Source organism: Bombus bifarius, unplaced genomic scaffold, assembly GCF_011952205.1.
Source record: "Bombus bifarius isolate JDL3187 unplaced genomic scaffold, Bbif_JDL3187 scf7180000008240, whole genome shotgun sequence".
NCBI lineage: Eukaryota > Metazoa > Arthropoda > Insecta > Hymenoptera > Apidae > Bombus > Bombus bifarius.
In genome coordinates, this window is record NW_022884534.1 from 570,418 (window position 1) to 585,296 (window position 14,879).

Sequence of the window (14,879 nt, forward strand, 5' to 3'; positions counted from 1 at the left end):
ACAGTACTCAAAATTTGACTACTAACTAACACAGAAATAGCTTTATATTTTACCAGATTATATTATGATCTATTTTCAAAAATTTATTTTGTTACAAAATATAACATAATATAATAATATAATACAGCCAACAACTATATCCAAATAATATAAACAAGAATACATTTTCCATTATATAATAAATGCATCTATCTACAAATTACAATGAATTAGAATCATTTTCAATAAATAATTTAAATACAACCCATTTTTAGTAACTTAACTAATAGGCAATCCTTCTTTGTTTAAAAGGTGATCTTTGGGATCCTCTAAATACTTAGGACCATCTCCAACTTTAGTGTAAATAATATATTTAAGAGATCCTGGTGCTTGTTTTTTTGCATTAATGTTATTAAATAGCTCCTAAAATAAATTTAAAATCATTTATTTTGGCATAGATCAAGTGATATGTAATTTTTATACAATAATAAAAATTATTTACTGGCGAATCTGTAACTTCATTAAGAGGTAACCCTCTCCTGTACTTTTCTAAATTAATTCCTGGTGGATAGAAATGATCTAATACTCCCACAAATTCTGGAACACTCTCTTCCAAGAGATACAGAGTTGCATTTGGTCCTGCATCAAAAGTATATGCAACCTAAAATGAATAATATATTTAATTAAAATATTAATATATGTATATAAATTAAAATTGAAAAAATTGATGTTTCATATCAATACCTTTACTTCATTCACAGCTTCATTATAGGCATGAACAAGATCAACAATGGCATGCGAAACATCATTCATATAAACAAATGGTGGATATGCATCCAAACATACTGCATGCATTTGATTTGAATCTTTCATTGTATGTTCAGCAAATATTTTAAAATCTTTTTCTACAATTGCCTGTTCCATTCTCTTTATTCTCTCAGGAATAACATGTTTTATTCTGTATTGTACAAGATCAGATGTTTCCATGGTTCTTTTCATTCCAATTGAACTGGAAACTTTTTTCTTTGCATCATTTACCTGGCACAGAATATTTAGTCATAAATACATTTAGTATAAAACGTAAGATAAGATAAGAATTAAAATTAATACACACAACTAATATTAAAATTCTCATTTCTGGCCAATGAGAGGCAGGCACAATTTGTTTTGCTATGCTGTCAGCACCATTTGGTTCAGAACCCATATACCATCTTACAAAACCTCCCATAACACTTCGGCATGCTGAACCAGAACCAATACGAGCTATTGAACTAATGTCACCCTAGAAATCAATATTTAAATATGTAAAAATTATACAGATATAATATATAGAATTATAAAGATTATAATTATGTTAACTTTGCAATACCTCTACTTGATATAGTTTAGCAAGAGCTGCTACAAGGCAAGCATATCCTGCTGCACTAGAAGCTAAACCAGCTGCAGTTGGAAAATTATTTTCTGAACAAATATGAACTTTCCATTGATCTATATGATTGGAATTTCTTGCCCTTTTCCTAACTAGAATAGTATACTTTATTATTTAAAAGATTTCAAGATTTCTTTAATATAATTACATACTTTGTGTTAAACAATTTTGCAATCTAGGATTCTTGATATCTTCCTCCCTAAAAAGTTATAAAATTGTTTTAAAATATACCCAACTTCTCTATGGTAGATGATTATTTAACACTTACTGTCCATTTAACCAGATCTGATCCTCTTTAAAAGTTGGACTGATCATTACAGTAGTTTTTGTGTGTAGCTAAAATTTAAAATGGATCAAATTAAAATATGCCATTTGCGTTTATTATTTCATTAGATATGATAATATGTCTAGCTAGATATAAAAAATAAATTGTATTTTTACATGATTTGTATCTAAGGTAGCACTAATGGAATCATTTACTGGCAAGATTAAAGTTTCATCTCTCTTTCCCCCTGTAAAAGAAAAATTTATATTTCTAGATCTATTTGAATTTCACAAAATCGGAAAGATCGTTACAGTGTAGTACAAATTTATTCTATTTATATGCAAAAATAAAAATTAGACTTTTTAAACGTAATAACGTAGCAGTGTACTTTGTAATACATCAAATTTGAAATTCAAAACGGCGGTCATGCGAATAATAGATATACGGAAACATTTATCTCTAATACCTTTTTAAATAAATTAAATAGTAAATATAATTTAATTACTATAGTAATTATATTACTGTACTGTGATTATTTTAAAAGAAAAGAAAAGCAAAAGAATACATACAATATTTTATAACGGCAATATTGACGGATGTGATACATGTAACGGTACTCATTTTCTCAATCTCCGTCGACTGACGCTTCTACTGCACAAGTGACTTTGAACTCACACGCGCATAGTATTCATATTTGAAGCATAAACTATTTATAAGCTAGATAGATAGCCATATATCCCAATTTGTTACAATATATTTTTGATCAGTTCGTATTTTAATATTTATTTATTTCCTATTCCTATTTTATATTGCACAAAATTTCAAATTTTCGTATTTTAAAACTATATCTTTTCATTGGCTACGTGTAAGCTACAATAATATTTAAGTGACATAATAACTTTATGTATCAGCAAAAGAACCTTTATATCTATATTAATATCAAATAATATTTAAGTTTATTGTTCGCTTATTTATTTTATTTATTTATGCTTCATGTTTATTTTATTCATGCTTAGCAATTCGTTTTTAAACGCTCATCGATTACGCACCACAAGCTACTTCCATCATACCGACGCTACCAACAATACGTTTCGTAGTTTTTCTCGCAGATGGTGTTACTCCACGATCGCATTCCCGCTTCGTACTCGAGAAGCCGAGAGTAGTATTCAAGCCAGCCGGTTTTCAGTGTGATGCCGGTTGCGTTGACGGTGGGGGTGATTTGCACGGTCCTCGGAGGGCTGTACGAACCACGATTATACACGGCGGGCACGGTGTATATTCAAAGCGCGCGCTTGTTACTTGGGACAGAACAACGAAAACTAAAATGAGAACAATGTGAGTGTTATGAAGAACTATTAGACTTCCAAAATATTCATCGATAACCAATTCCATAGAAAGTACCAAGGAACGAGAGGTACAATGTGGTGAGTCGAACATGGTGTATGAAAGGTACCACTTGACGTTATTAAAAGACGATGCGAAGGTAGTGGTGCGATTCGAATGATATTCTGTCCTCATCCCTTCCTCGTTATCTCGCGTGCATTTACAGCGAACTTATGCATCGTCGTTTCCTTTCTCTGAGCCCCGTTCGAGTTAGCACGCGGTTTCATAGCTCTGTTCGCGTCATACCAAAGAGACTTAAGAGTTCTGGCGTTCACCGCGAAAAGAAGAGAGGAATTTAGTCCTTAACTGTTATCCGTGGGCCCGTGGGTCATGTAGGTGACCACAATAAGTTACATTTCTTAATATTAAGATATACATATATTATATTTTTATTCGATATTGTATACTTTTATGCAAGAAAAATCATTAATTATTTTCATAATCTTAGATATAAAATATTAAATAAAATAAGATACTTTGAAAATAAGTAAAACTCTACTACAACGATACACATAGTTGAGGGTTAAGAGGAACGAGGGAGAAGAAGAAAAACAAAGAAGAAAGAAAAAGCAGAAGAGAGAAGAGATGGTAGGAATGGATGCTAGTGGCACGTAAGATATACACGTAGAATGATCAAGTGGTTGCATTGCGTGGAATAAGACCACGAACGACATAAAGGTGTTCCCGTGGGACGTCTGGTGGGTTACGGTGACCGAGTCACTCTGTCATCTGTTTCCAAGAAGAGAGAGGTCGGCGATCTGTTGTGTGTGTTAGTGTACGATCGCGCGGCATGGGGCATCGGTGTTGGTCCTTCACGAACGGTGGGACCTGAATGTGTGCATATTTCTCCTGGCTGACTGGCCTGCCTTCCATCGTTAAGCTGCATTCACAAAGGGAGCCGATTTTCGGGCAAGGACCGTGTCTCGGTCGTTCTTGCCGAGAACGCGAATCGAATTGGTTAATGAGGACTATCCGGCTTCGATCGTCCAATCAGCTAACAGGTAACATTTTTATGCATGGATATATTGTGGCGTCTTGTTCTAGCTATCTTATCATTAGCCTGCGGATTTTTTAAACAAAAATGCATAAAACGTATATGATACAGAAAAATATATAAAACATCCGAAAGATAATATTCTTTATAATACTTAATTTAAGAAAATCAAATTTCTGCGTAGACCCTACGTTTTTGAGTTTTTAATTGTATTCATGAAAATATGAAGTTGCATAAAAATCCGCAGTCTACTTATTGTATCATAAAATTGTATTATTATAATGCTTTATTAATAGAAAGTGATATAAGCTCCGTTATTTGTATTTAGTATAGAGAAAATGAAAGGGTTGTAAGGAAGAAATTTGTAAACATTTTCTTTATTTACTAACTGAAAAAAGCGATTTACTACATTAAATAAATATAACCAATAATGGTACAGGAATAAGTATGGAAAATATCAAAGTATCTTTCTTTAATGGGGAAAATTCTCCGTATATTATCTGGTTATTCATCAAACGACGTAATAAGTTGGTGGATTTTGTTTTATATTATTGATTTTATTTGTTCTATGAACAATGCTGTAGAGTAATGCTTTGGAATAATGTTTCTTTAATCGGTCACAGGTGAGGATTTATGTGACCAATAATTATTGGTAATTTTTGGTAAGTATATTTTTACCGATGTACTTAGTTACAAATTGAACGCCGCAATACTGTATTCGCGAACTTTATTTATTCCCTAAACTATGTTTCTCGTTAATTGGCCACAAGTGACGACTTATGTGGCTAATTGTCCAGGGAGGTATAGCTTTATTGATAACAACTTTCCGTATATTTAATTATAAATCGAACGAACTAATAATATATTAGCGAACTTAGGGGCTTACTACAGGTAGGGAGGAACTTAGATAGCCAGTTCACAACATACTACTGTACATTGTACATAATATACTAAATTAGGTTAGATTTTCTCATAGATCGTTTTCGTCGCGTCGGTTTTGTTTTCAGCTTTCGTTTCTGCGGCGTACACCCAATGAGAAGCTGTATATCGGGACGCCGCGGTGTAAATCACTAAAACCGATGGATTTCGCACTGAAATTAACGACTCGTGCGAAAGTAGCGGGATACATGCTCACAGGCCGTAAAACGCGTTCAATAGCACGTGGGGTGGCTAAATGAGATTATGAGATCCTTCACTTTGACTCAGTTTCCAATGAGTCTCCACAACCTGCGAGCTCGAGCAATATTTATAAACAGTGTACGCTGAGTGTTAGGTAGAAATTATATAATTTATAACCTTTCGTTGGGAAAATAATTTTTTATAATTATGATACGCTAATATATCTAATATTCTTTGCGGTACATCTTCCTCTTTTTTTATGAATTCGCAGTTGTTATTTAAAATCTTGGTTCATAAAACAGAAAGACCTTGATTCTTTTAATAGAAGTTTAGTATAGAACTGAAATTGATTCTTTTACAATCCCCCAAATTTAAGATATTTTTTTAACAATGGAAAATAAAAAATTTTCCTTACTTTTATTACAATCTATTATTACAATCAAATATGTATTATAATAATTTTAAATAATTATTTATTCATTATTATCATCAATATTATTGTTATTCTACAACCGCAGGAAATTTAACCAGAGGGCTTGATTTTACCATAGGAAATGTCTTTTCATACAATTTGTCGTGGCTATTTTGAAGAAGTAATGAAAAGCTATCGTAATTGTGCGTCAGTGTAGAAATCAAGGAATTAGACGGGAAGATCGCGTTAAGGCGCGTTTCCTTCTCAGATTCTATTCACGATGGATGTCGCATTACAAACAGATCAGAGAGACGGATCGTGAAATGAGTATGCGGCGCGCGTTTACCGTTCCCCATAGTTATTGCCACCGTAGGTGGACGCAGGTTGTAGCTACAAAAACCTTCGCTTTGTTTAATCGAGCTCGTGTGAACGCCACCTTAATTCAAGTGTGCAGAAAAGTTGCATCCTCTGGCGGTATTTGAACTCTGCGTTTAGACGCAATCGCCTATCCCTTTAATAATCGACTCTCTCAGGATTTTTACTGTGTAATTTTTTATGCACGACCGATATTATAGGCGTATTTAATCCATTCCAAGAGATTAACTACTGTATTCATTTTATACCCGTCGGCGAGTGCTTGCTATACTAAGGAATTCGTTTTTAAATATTTTATACTCAGTTAAATTTTGTTCATTGACATTTTTTTGTTTGTATATTTGTCGAGGAAGATTTACGTATAGCGACTGTATTCTTGTTTTCTTAGTATTCTTTTTAACTTTTTAATCTCTTTTCATACAAGATATTAACATCTTCTTTTAATTCCAATTTTCTTTCTCTCTCAATATGTTAGCATATAATTTTGTAATCAAATATTGCTGAATATACTAAACTTGACTGACTTCTTTGAATTTATTTCTTTTATACTTATTTGTACGTATAAGGTCAACGGGTTTGCTTTCATATATTAATTCCGTTTTTCGCAATCAATATGCTCGAGTCTAGCTTATTAAAAATAAATCGAACAGTATTTAACGATTTTCCATGCCTATAACGAACCTGTAACTTTCTAGGAATTATTTATGTGCATTAAATGTTCATTCACGGCAGATGTTCGCTATGATACCAAGAAAGAGTATGGGCATTGAATGCAAATTGTGTTTTCTTCGTAAAGCAATTCAGATTTCTTGAATAGAAGCATGTCTAATTTCAACTGATAGAGATACGAGCAATGAAAATTAAACATTACGGTTTTGTGTACTTATACAGCGTTGTGTTTCTATGATCACAGTTAACAAATCTTAAGTAGTATCTTAAACAGAAGAATATAAATTAACAAATTTTAATAAATGTATAGATAAAAGAAAAATTTAGTAATATTTAATAAATTTTGAAATTTATTTATTCTCTTTTTATCTATAGAATTTAAGTAGGCATTCTATTTAACAAATATTGTATCAAGTTCCAATCGTTTCCCCCTAAGGAATAAGCTTAGCCACTTTCAGAAAATATTACTTTCTGGTCTGCGATAATGTCAGAAACATTACTGTTCTTTTTCTTCGTCGCTCATGATTCCATGGATATCAGTTGGCGTTAAAACGGATGTAATAAAATTGCTTCCTATTCCGCCTTTTATCCATACTTGTTATTCATAAAACCTTTTCTTTTCACATTTTTCATAGCATGGTTGAAATACCTTCGAGGAAGCGGGAAATACTTCTCTTCTACATTCCAATATTTCAGATCCTATAAATATGCCAAAATAACGTTTTACATTCATGGAAAGAAAGTAACATAAAAATACATAAAGAAACACTAGCGCCATCTACCTTAACGTAATTAGTGTCTCTATAACATTTTTCCCTCACTTTAGCAGTTTACTTTGTAATAGCATTCTACACGCGTTTCATTAATGCAATAAGATACTTTGATCAATTAGCTTTTTCATGCTTCACAGATTCGGAATCAAGTATACATGTGGGTATATATGTACATGTTCCGCAATGGTTATGGAGAGATACAAAGGCGGATAAAGCCGCAGCTGCCGCATGGTGTAACAAAATCGCTGGATGACCTTACTGCGTGGTCCGAGAATTCGTTTACGAATGGACCCAGTGAGCCGATCGTCGTGAATTCTAGTTCGAAGAATAAATCCAGCTACGACTTGTCCCTCTGATATAAGGTTCCCATCTATCGTCTCTTCTTTACCTTTGCTCTCTCGCATCTTCGTTCTAATCCCCCTCCATCTCGTACCCATGGTTTCCAAGGCTTCCTATAACGGGTGTGATCAAAGAATCATCATCGTACACAGCGAATCATTGAAGTACTTAAACGCTTACCACAGGAAACTTTTGTGTATATATTATACATGTTATATAAAAGATTTTGGAACTTCATTAGCAATGTAATGAGTAATGAAATGTATGTAAATGTTACGAGATATTTACTGTATATGTAAGTATATTTAGCAAAAAGTTAGTATGTAGTATGAATAGTCATCGCAAATAAGTAATAAGTGTTAAAGATAGTTTTATTGAATATTGAGGTTAGTGTAGGGATAAAAATAATGCAGATAACCTAGAGTTCTTTTTTATTTCTTTTATCTAATAATATTGTACGAGAAAGCTTTAACGAATCTGTTCAACTTTTTTGATTCCTCTTTTGCAGCCAATTCTTCCATTTCGATTCACACGTGACATCTGTAAGTCCTGCATATGTGTTTCTCTTGTTGAAATGAATCATCTTGAACATGAATCACAAATCCGATCGATATATTCATTCCCTTTCGCCATCTTCTTTAATTTCCCTGTTATCCCTCTGGTATAGCATTTCATACTTGTCAATTCTTATATCTATACACACATTATTATATTGTTGTATATGTATTTTAATTAGGAGTATTCAGGACAGATTAAAGCTTTTGAAACAATCTTTGAAGGACAATCGACTTTTATAAAGATATTAGGAGGGGGTTAAAAATGTTAAAATGAAATAAATTTATGTAAATATGAAATAAAATTTATTTTGTAATAGGTCATATTGAAAATTGTATAATATGCATTTTTAAGATACGATTGCTTTCTTAATTTTTCTTAAGATAATTCACTTGTTATATTTGTAATATGAAGTGTATTTTTCTTGAATAACGAGAAATACAAGGAATATAACTCTCCGCTAATTCGTGCCTGCTTTTAGTATATTATTTTATATAATATTTTCGTTATCTTCAGCCGTAAGTTAAATGCAACACACTGCACGTGCCAGCGAATGTAATTCGTGTAGAAGAGTTGAAGTCGAAGGTAGTTCTGTTTTCGCAAGGGACTAATGGAATCACCGTCACGATAAAATCTTGCCAAGTACGATTGATATAGAAGGCTTCTCTGCCTTTTTCACTCTTCTCCCTGTTCCTTTCTTTTTCTATCTCATTTACTCTGTAAAGTAAAGTTGTTTCGCCCCTCGAGGTTTTATTTCTCGAATCTCACGCAAGAGGATCTTAGGATTTCTCGCAACCCTCCAACGTACTGTAATTTTCATGAACTCTGTGTATCCTTTTTGCTTAAGCTGCGCTGCGTTGTTAAAAGGTTGGGGTTGTTCGGAATACAAGTGTGTGGTTTACATTTATTAAAGGTTTATTAAGGGAGAATATACGGAGGGTTCGAGTGTAAACTACTGAAATTGGATTTATTGGGGTTTTCGATGTGTTGTATACACACATATGTATACATAAAAGTTTTTCATCGTAAATATTCAAATACTTTTATGAACCACTGTATAAGGATTATTGTTAAGGGCTTCTACTTCTTTTCTATTGTTATTATATAAATAATATAACACTTAGCTACTCGATGATATTTTGGTATTTGAATTTCAGAATTTTTTAGACCGAATTTTTTAATTTTATAAATTAACAAATTTTTATTTTTGCAGTAGATGACGATTTTCATGCTTTACGTGCTACGTGCATGGTTTCGTTAGAGGTTAACAATCTTTTAATTCCAGGCGACTTAAATTTAACAAAAGAAAATCGTGTTCTTAAATTCGCACTATTTTTCTCCCCTTGAAAGGGCTTTTCAATGAAGACTGAGATTAATCTTGACAAGTTTTGTTACGTTTCAAGAATGATCGTATTGTTAGAAGTTGAGAGGGACGAGATAGGAGAGGCAATTTATTATTTGCTCAACGATATTTTTTTTTTAATAAAGTAACTTTCGATTTTTAGATAACATCATTACAAAAATTAATCTTTTACGCTCGAGAGGCTCTCTAACGGTATTATTGAAGATTAAACAATAAATAATGAAAAGTTCTCATTACAGTAACATATTTAACCTATAATCCATTACAACCGATCTAGGTTAGGTATTTATTTTGCACCAATCTAATAATACCAAATCACACGAGGGTTATACACTCTCGGGATAAATAATACAGAATTCTTCTCATAATAATACAAATACAAGGAACGTAAATCAATTTTTTAATCGATCAATGACATACATAAATATTAATCTTTTACATTTGAAAGCTCTTCTAAGTTAAGTAACAAATGATAAAATATTAGCATCACAGTAACATACTTAACCTATATCCGTTCCATTCGATCTAAGTTAGGAATTTATTTCCCATCAATCTAATAATACCAAAACACGCGCATACAGATTAAAAAAAAAAAGAAGTTCGAGAATTAGCTTTTACGATAAAGGACCGACCACCTGGCACTTCTACACCATGAATGAGAGAGGACGAATCGGTGGGATTCGTGCATTGAACGCGGGCACAGGAAATCGGCGCTTATTCTCGGCCTCGATGCTATCTTGAGGCTTCGACGAGCCTTTTTGTTCGACCTGGTACACAGCTCGATCAGAAAACGTCAGCCGTGCGTCAGCTATGCTCACGACTGACCTTGAACGCGGTACCAGTTGCAGCACGTGGATGTACAGGTTCGATCTTTCTTTCTTTTTGAAATCCCAGGCCTTAAATAGAGATTATATGTACTATTTTCAGAAAGTAATCAAGGCTCGATAACGCGGAAAGAATAAAAGTACGATGAAGGCTTACAGTGGTGAGCAATCTGATATACTCAAGGTGAATTTATCAAGGTGATTTATTGCGGCTAGATTATTATGGTGGAGCACCTGGCGCGATGTTGGCAGGTTTGGATTTAAGAATCGAAAATAGAAAGAGAAGTTTAGTTACTTATGTACAACTATTTATTTTATTATTTTCATTTAGTGACCTGGCTGTAGTATTAGAATTTTTATTTTTTAATCTTACTCTTATTTGAACTCTCATGTCGTGAAGGTTAGGTTAATTATGAGTCATGCATTTCGCATTTCAATTTGCTATTGCACTTTTATTGCAAATGTATCTAGATTATAAAACTTAAATTATTAGAAATCACAGAATTATAAAAGCTATAGCAGTTATATTGGGAAATAAAAAGAATAAAGTATAGTATCCGGTTAAAGTATAGTATGTCTGTTCGGCGGTATTTTAGGCCGCTAAAGTCGAAGCTGGGCGTCATTTTTCACGGAAATGAACTGTGTTAGAAATTCGGTCTTACGAACATATGGACGACAAAAATCTTCGCTGTAGAAATCCGCGTAACACCGTGATCATACAGAGCGGCAAAACAACAACTTACTGTTCTTTGTATGATCACGGTTTAATGGCGGCGGCCGGAAAATAAAAAATAACTCTAACCTAATTCAATACTCAAATGCATACGCAATATTACGCCTTATAAAATGTGTCATTTTGGCCGAATATTTTGCAGTCCGGATACTGTACAACACTCTCCATATTATCGCTACAAAGTAAACATTTGATGTTGAAATGTGGAATGATCCTAGCCATAAGCAGCTGAGAGCCGAAGCGCAAGGTTGACCCACATTTTTTATCCTAGGTTAGGTTATTCTTGTCGTCAGTCGAACTAATCTATTCGAAATATAGTCGAAAACCTATCTGATCCATGAATTTTTACCTTTAAATCGAATATCAGAGAGATTAATAGGGTGGTGGCTACGTACAAATCTTCCGACATCGATTTCCTATCCAGGCTTAGTCAGTTTCCTGTCCGTTAGTCAGCAGGCTGAAAATCTGTGACTCGGTGGTCGCAAACATTCCTGCTTCCGTAGGCTATGATAAATGTCTGGTATCTCGTATATACAGATTTTCATATAAATACACATGATATAGTATTGATTATATGACGTAATATAGTTCTTCTGCTCACCTTCCCTTTTATTTCAAACTTATACTAAAGTTTGTTTTTCTAGAAATCAGGAAGTTGTTTGGAAAATTTTTTGGTAGGCGAGTTACAACAGATTAGAAGAGTTTCAAAGATTATAGTAGAATTAATCCACAAGATTTACAACGAAATGAAATTCATTGCATATCACCAAATTATTATATTAATTTATTAGTATACCATTATATTGAAACTAAACAATCTATTTGTAACAGTTACTAGTTAACAATTAATTGATTGTAATTGATTACCGCTTCTTTTTCTTGGAAACTAAATTCCGGTTCTAGAAGATTACTAAAGAGCCTTCTAAATCTATATTTTTCATGAAATGCGTTTCATAAAGTTTTATTTAATTAAAAGTTATCTATCTAAAATGGAAAACATAATCGCAGAAAAAGAATTCAACAGCGGTAAGTCGTAAACAACAGCGTCTCCAAATCATTTTTTTTCATATTTGTTTGGACAGGCAGATTTTAAGTCGTGAAAAATATGTACGCGAGAGAACAATGTTTTTCAACTTAATCTTAGTCTCTAAACGTAGGAAGATAAAGAGGGAGCTAAAATAAGAAGGGAAAAGCGAAAATTTTATGAGTGAAGGAACGATGATGTCAAACGATAATATTTGATATAATGTTTCAGCGAGACTGGACGAGCATAATCGAATGAAGCTGGGCCAAGCATGCCCTCTAAGAAGCAATACAATCTCGTGCATAATGACGAGTACGACACGAGGATACCACTGCATAGTGAGGAGGCGTTCCACCGTGGAATTGTCTTCCACGCCAAGGTAATCAAACATTAAACGCTTTCCGATTTTCACAGCCAGCGGCTGCCCACCGCCCAAACGAGAATTTGCGAGCCGTTGAGCTTCTCCCACTCGTATTCGCATCCCCAGGCAAATTCCAGGTCCCCACGTGACTCTAAAGAAACTGGTATATTACGTGTATAACGTTTCATTATAAATTTCGTTAAGGACAATGATAATGTATTGAGGTTTATGGATTTTAAAAAGTAACAAATAATTTTTACCACTCCTGAACTATTGAAATTTGTGAATGTTCGAAAGATTTGATATCCAGTAGAGCAATTCTAAGATCACAGGACCTTAAATTCAAAGAATATGAAGTTGTGGGATTTGTGTTAGAACAATTCATCCATCGTGGAACTTTAGGCTGGAAAATTCTAAGATTATGTAGTTTGGATCAGATCTAAATCTTGATTTAAGAAATATTAGGATGATAGGACTTAAATTTACTACTATAAGATTTTATCAAGACATAATTGTATTCCTCAATTTTAAGTTTCCTGATTCGGGAATACGTAATATCGTGATACCACCAGTTGAGTTTCATCATTTTGTAGTTACTTATCTGTCTTACGTTATTTGACTCTAGAAAGGTTTCTTTCTGGTCGTAGAATCTTAGGCTAGCGCCACCTGAGTTATTCGTTCGTATAGATTATAGATCACGTTTATCATATCCTATCAAATAAGAATTCTTGATATAACCTTCCCTGTAGATACTATATATATCAAGGTTTTAAAATCGATCAGCAGACGAAGTTTACATTTTAAACCCTTCGACTGTAGAACTGCTAGAAACTCGATAAGATAAAAATCATAACCTCATGTAACGTACCAAAGCTTAGTTTAATCTTTATTGAAAAACACAAATCATTATATGCAACCCTGGAATTCACTATATTCGTTATTATTGCTAGTGGATGTTTTAATTTAAGACCTCGCTATATCGGGAAGGCTACTGTACCACGTCACATAACCTCAAAGGACATTCATATCGGCTTTCACAATTTTAGATATCCTTTGTATCGAATATCTCATAGTGTAAAACTTTCCTTTCTCAATTTACCATTTCTAAGATTGAAACTGTTCAATTACTCACAATACCTGTAACTACGATTTTAAATTACGGATATAATTAATGGTGTATTTCAATTTGTACCTCCATTATTTACATCGTAAAAGCTCGAGTTTTCAATGAGAACACAGCGTGGTCCAGTCACGCGCCAACGATCTTTCCATTTTAAGTGAGTTCCGAGAAAATCGTAGCAAAGGTAGTAACAGCAAGCAACTTTATCGTGCCAATAAGGCGTAATTTCTGGAGGGAGGCCGCGTTGTCTTCTGAACACTAGCGGCTATTACAACTATAACATCGGAAGGGGACAGTTATTTCGCGGGAGGTAAACGTTAAACCTTCGAAACATGATCGGCGAAGAAAAGTGCTGAAATGAGAATGGAAACAACAGCTGTCTAACGGATATCTGGATTATGTCCTGCGATCGCAGAATACACGAAACGGTAAAATTGTATGGTCTTCTATTTGTTTCTTTTTCAAACAGCGCGAATATTTTGGTTTTTTATTTCGGTTGAAACTATTAATTGTGATGATTTTTGTTATCAGAATATTTTTGTTAATACTGGTAATATTCGTTTATATTTAATATCGAGTAAATTTTGTCATAGTACATTCGGAAAGATAATGTATGTATTTCATATGAAAATTGAATAAAGTATAGATTCATAAATTTTGATTTTAGATTAATAAAGTTTGGTTGTCAGGATAAAACTTCTTCAAATATTGATCGCAATATTTTTGATTTTTAATATCGTGGAAATTTTATTGTATTACATTTGATAGAATAATTCACGTATTTTATAGTGTATCAAAATTAAATAAATTATGGATTCATAAATTTTGTTACATACTATTAGGTCGTCCGAATAGTTTCTTTCGTTTTATAAGGAAGTAATGGATGCACAATATTTTCTGTTTTGTATTATTTTATCGAATTACGTACGATCCATTTTGTTCTATCAAGATAAAGATTACAACGTTCGACAGATTAGGTTTCATGTTTGTATAAAGATGCGTTGTTGTAAAAGACGTGTCTGTGAAAGGAAGACACTTTTCGGACAACCTGATACAATTTTTTTGTAATATATAATTTAGTTTTTGAGCTTGCAGTTTATAGTAGTGTAGCTATATCATGTGAGTGACTGAAGTTCCGTTCTCTGGCGCTTTCCAATTGTAC

General features: G+C 33.1%; 2 protein-coding genes across 3 annotated transcripts in view; one reads left to right on the forward strand and one right to left on the reverse strand.

Annotated features, from left to right (window-relative positions):
- Window positions 1–41: 41 nt before the first annotated feature.
- LOC117211736 (diphosphomevalonate decarboxylase) lies at window positions 42–2,342 on the reverse strand. The gene is made up of 9 exons (XM_033455942.1): window positions 2,243–2,342; window positions 1,850–1,920; window positions 1,677–1,744; window positions 1,561–1,607; window positions 1,349–1,500; window positions 1,094–1,261; window positions 724–1,017; window positions 482–640; window positions 42–402 (listed from the first exon to the last, which is right to left on the reverse strand). The coding sequence occupies exons 1-9, from the start codon at window positions 2,292–2,294 to the stop codon at window positions 259–261; spliced, it is 1,155 nt and encodes a 384-aa protein (XP_033311833.1). The 5' UTR covers window positions 2,295–2,342; the 3' UTR covers window positions 42–258.
- Window positions 2,343–2,848: 506 nt separating this feature from the next.
- LOC117211734 (carboxyl-terminal PDZ ligand of neuronal nitric oxide synthase protein-like) overlaps window positions 2,849–14,879 on the forward strand; it is a 38,861-nt gene continuing 26,830 nt past the window's right edge. The window contains exons 1-2 of one of the 2 annotated variants that reach the window (XM_033455937.1): window positions 2,849–4,057; window positions 12,468–12,615. In XM_033455937.1, coding sequence (XP_033311828.1) covers window positions 12,508–12,615 — 108 coding nt within the window. In that variant the 5' untranslated portion in view covers window positions 2,849–4,057; window positions 12,468–12,507. Of the gene's footprint in view, window positions 4,058–12,467; window positions 12,616–14,010; window positions 14,146–14,879 lie in introns of those variants that run through there. The other variant, XM_033455938.1, reaches the window with a different exon arrangement.

Coding starts and splice junctions, on each gene's coding strand:
- LOC117211736 (XM_033455942.1), bottom strand. CDS start 2,294: ATGAGTACCGTTACATGTATCACATCCGTCAATATTGCCGTTATAAAA. Junction 1,745..1,849: donor CTACCTTAGATACAAATCAT/GTAAAAATACAA, acceptor TTTAAATTTTAG/CTACACACAAAAACTACTGT. Junction 403..481: donor ATGAAGTTACAGATTCGCCA/GTAAATAATTTT, acceptor AATTTATTTTAG/GAGCTATTTAATAACATTAA.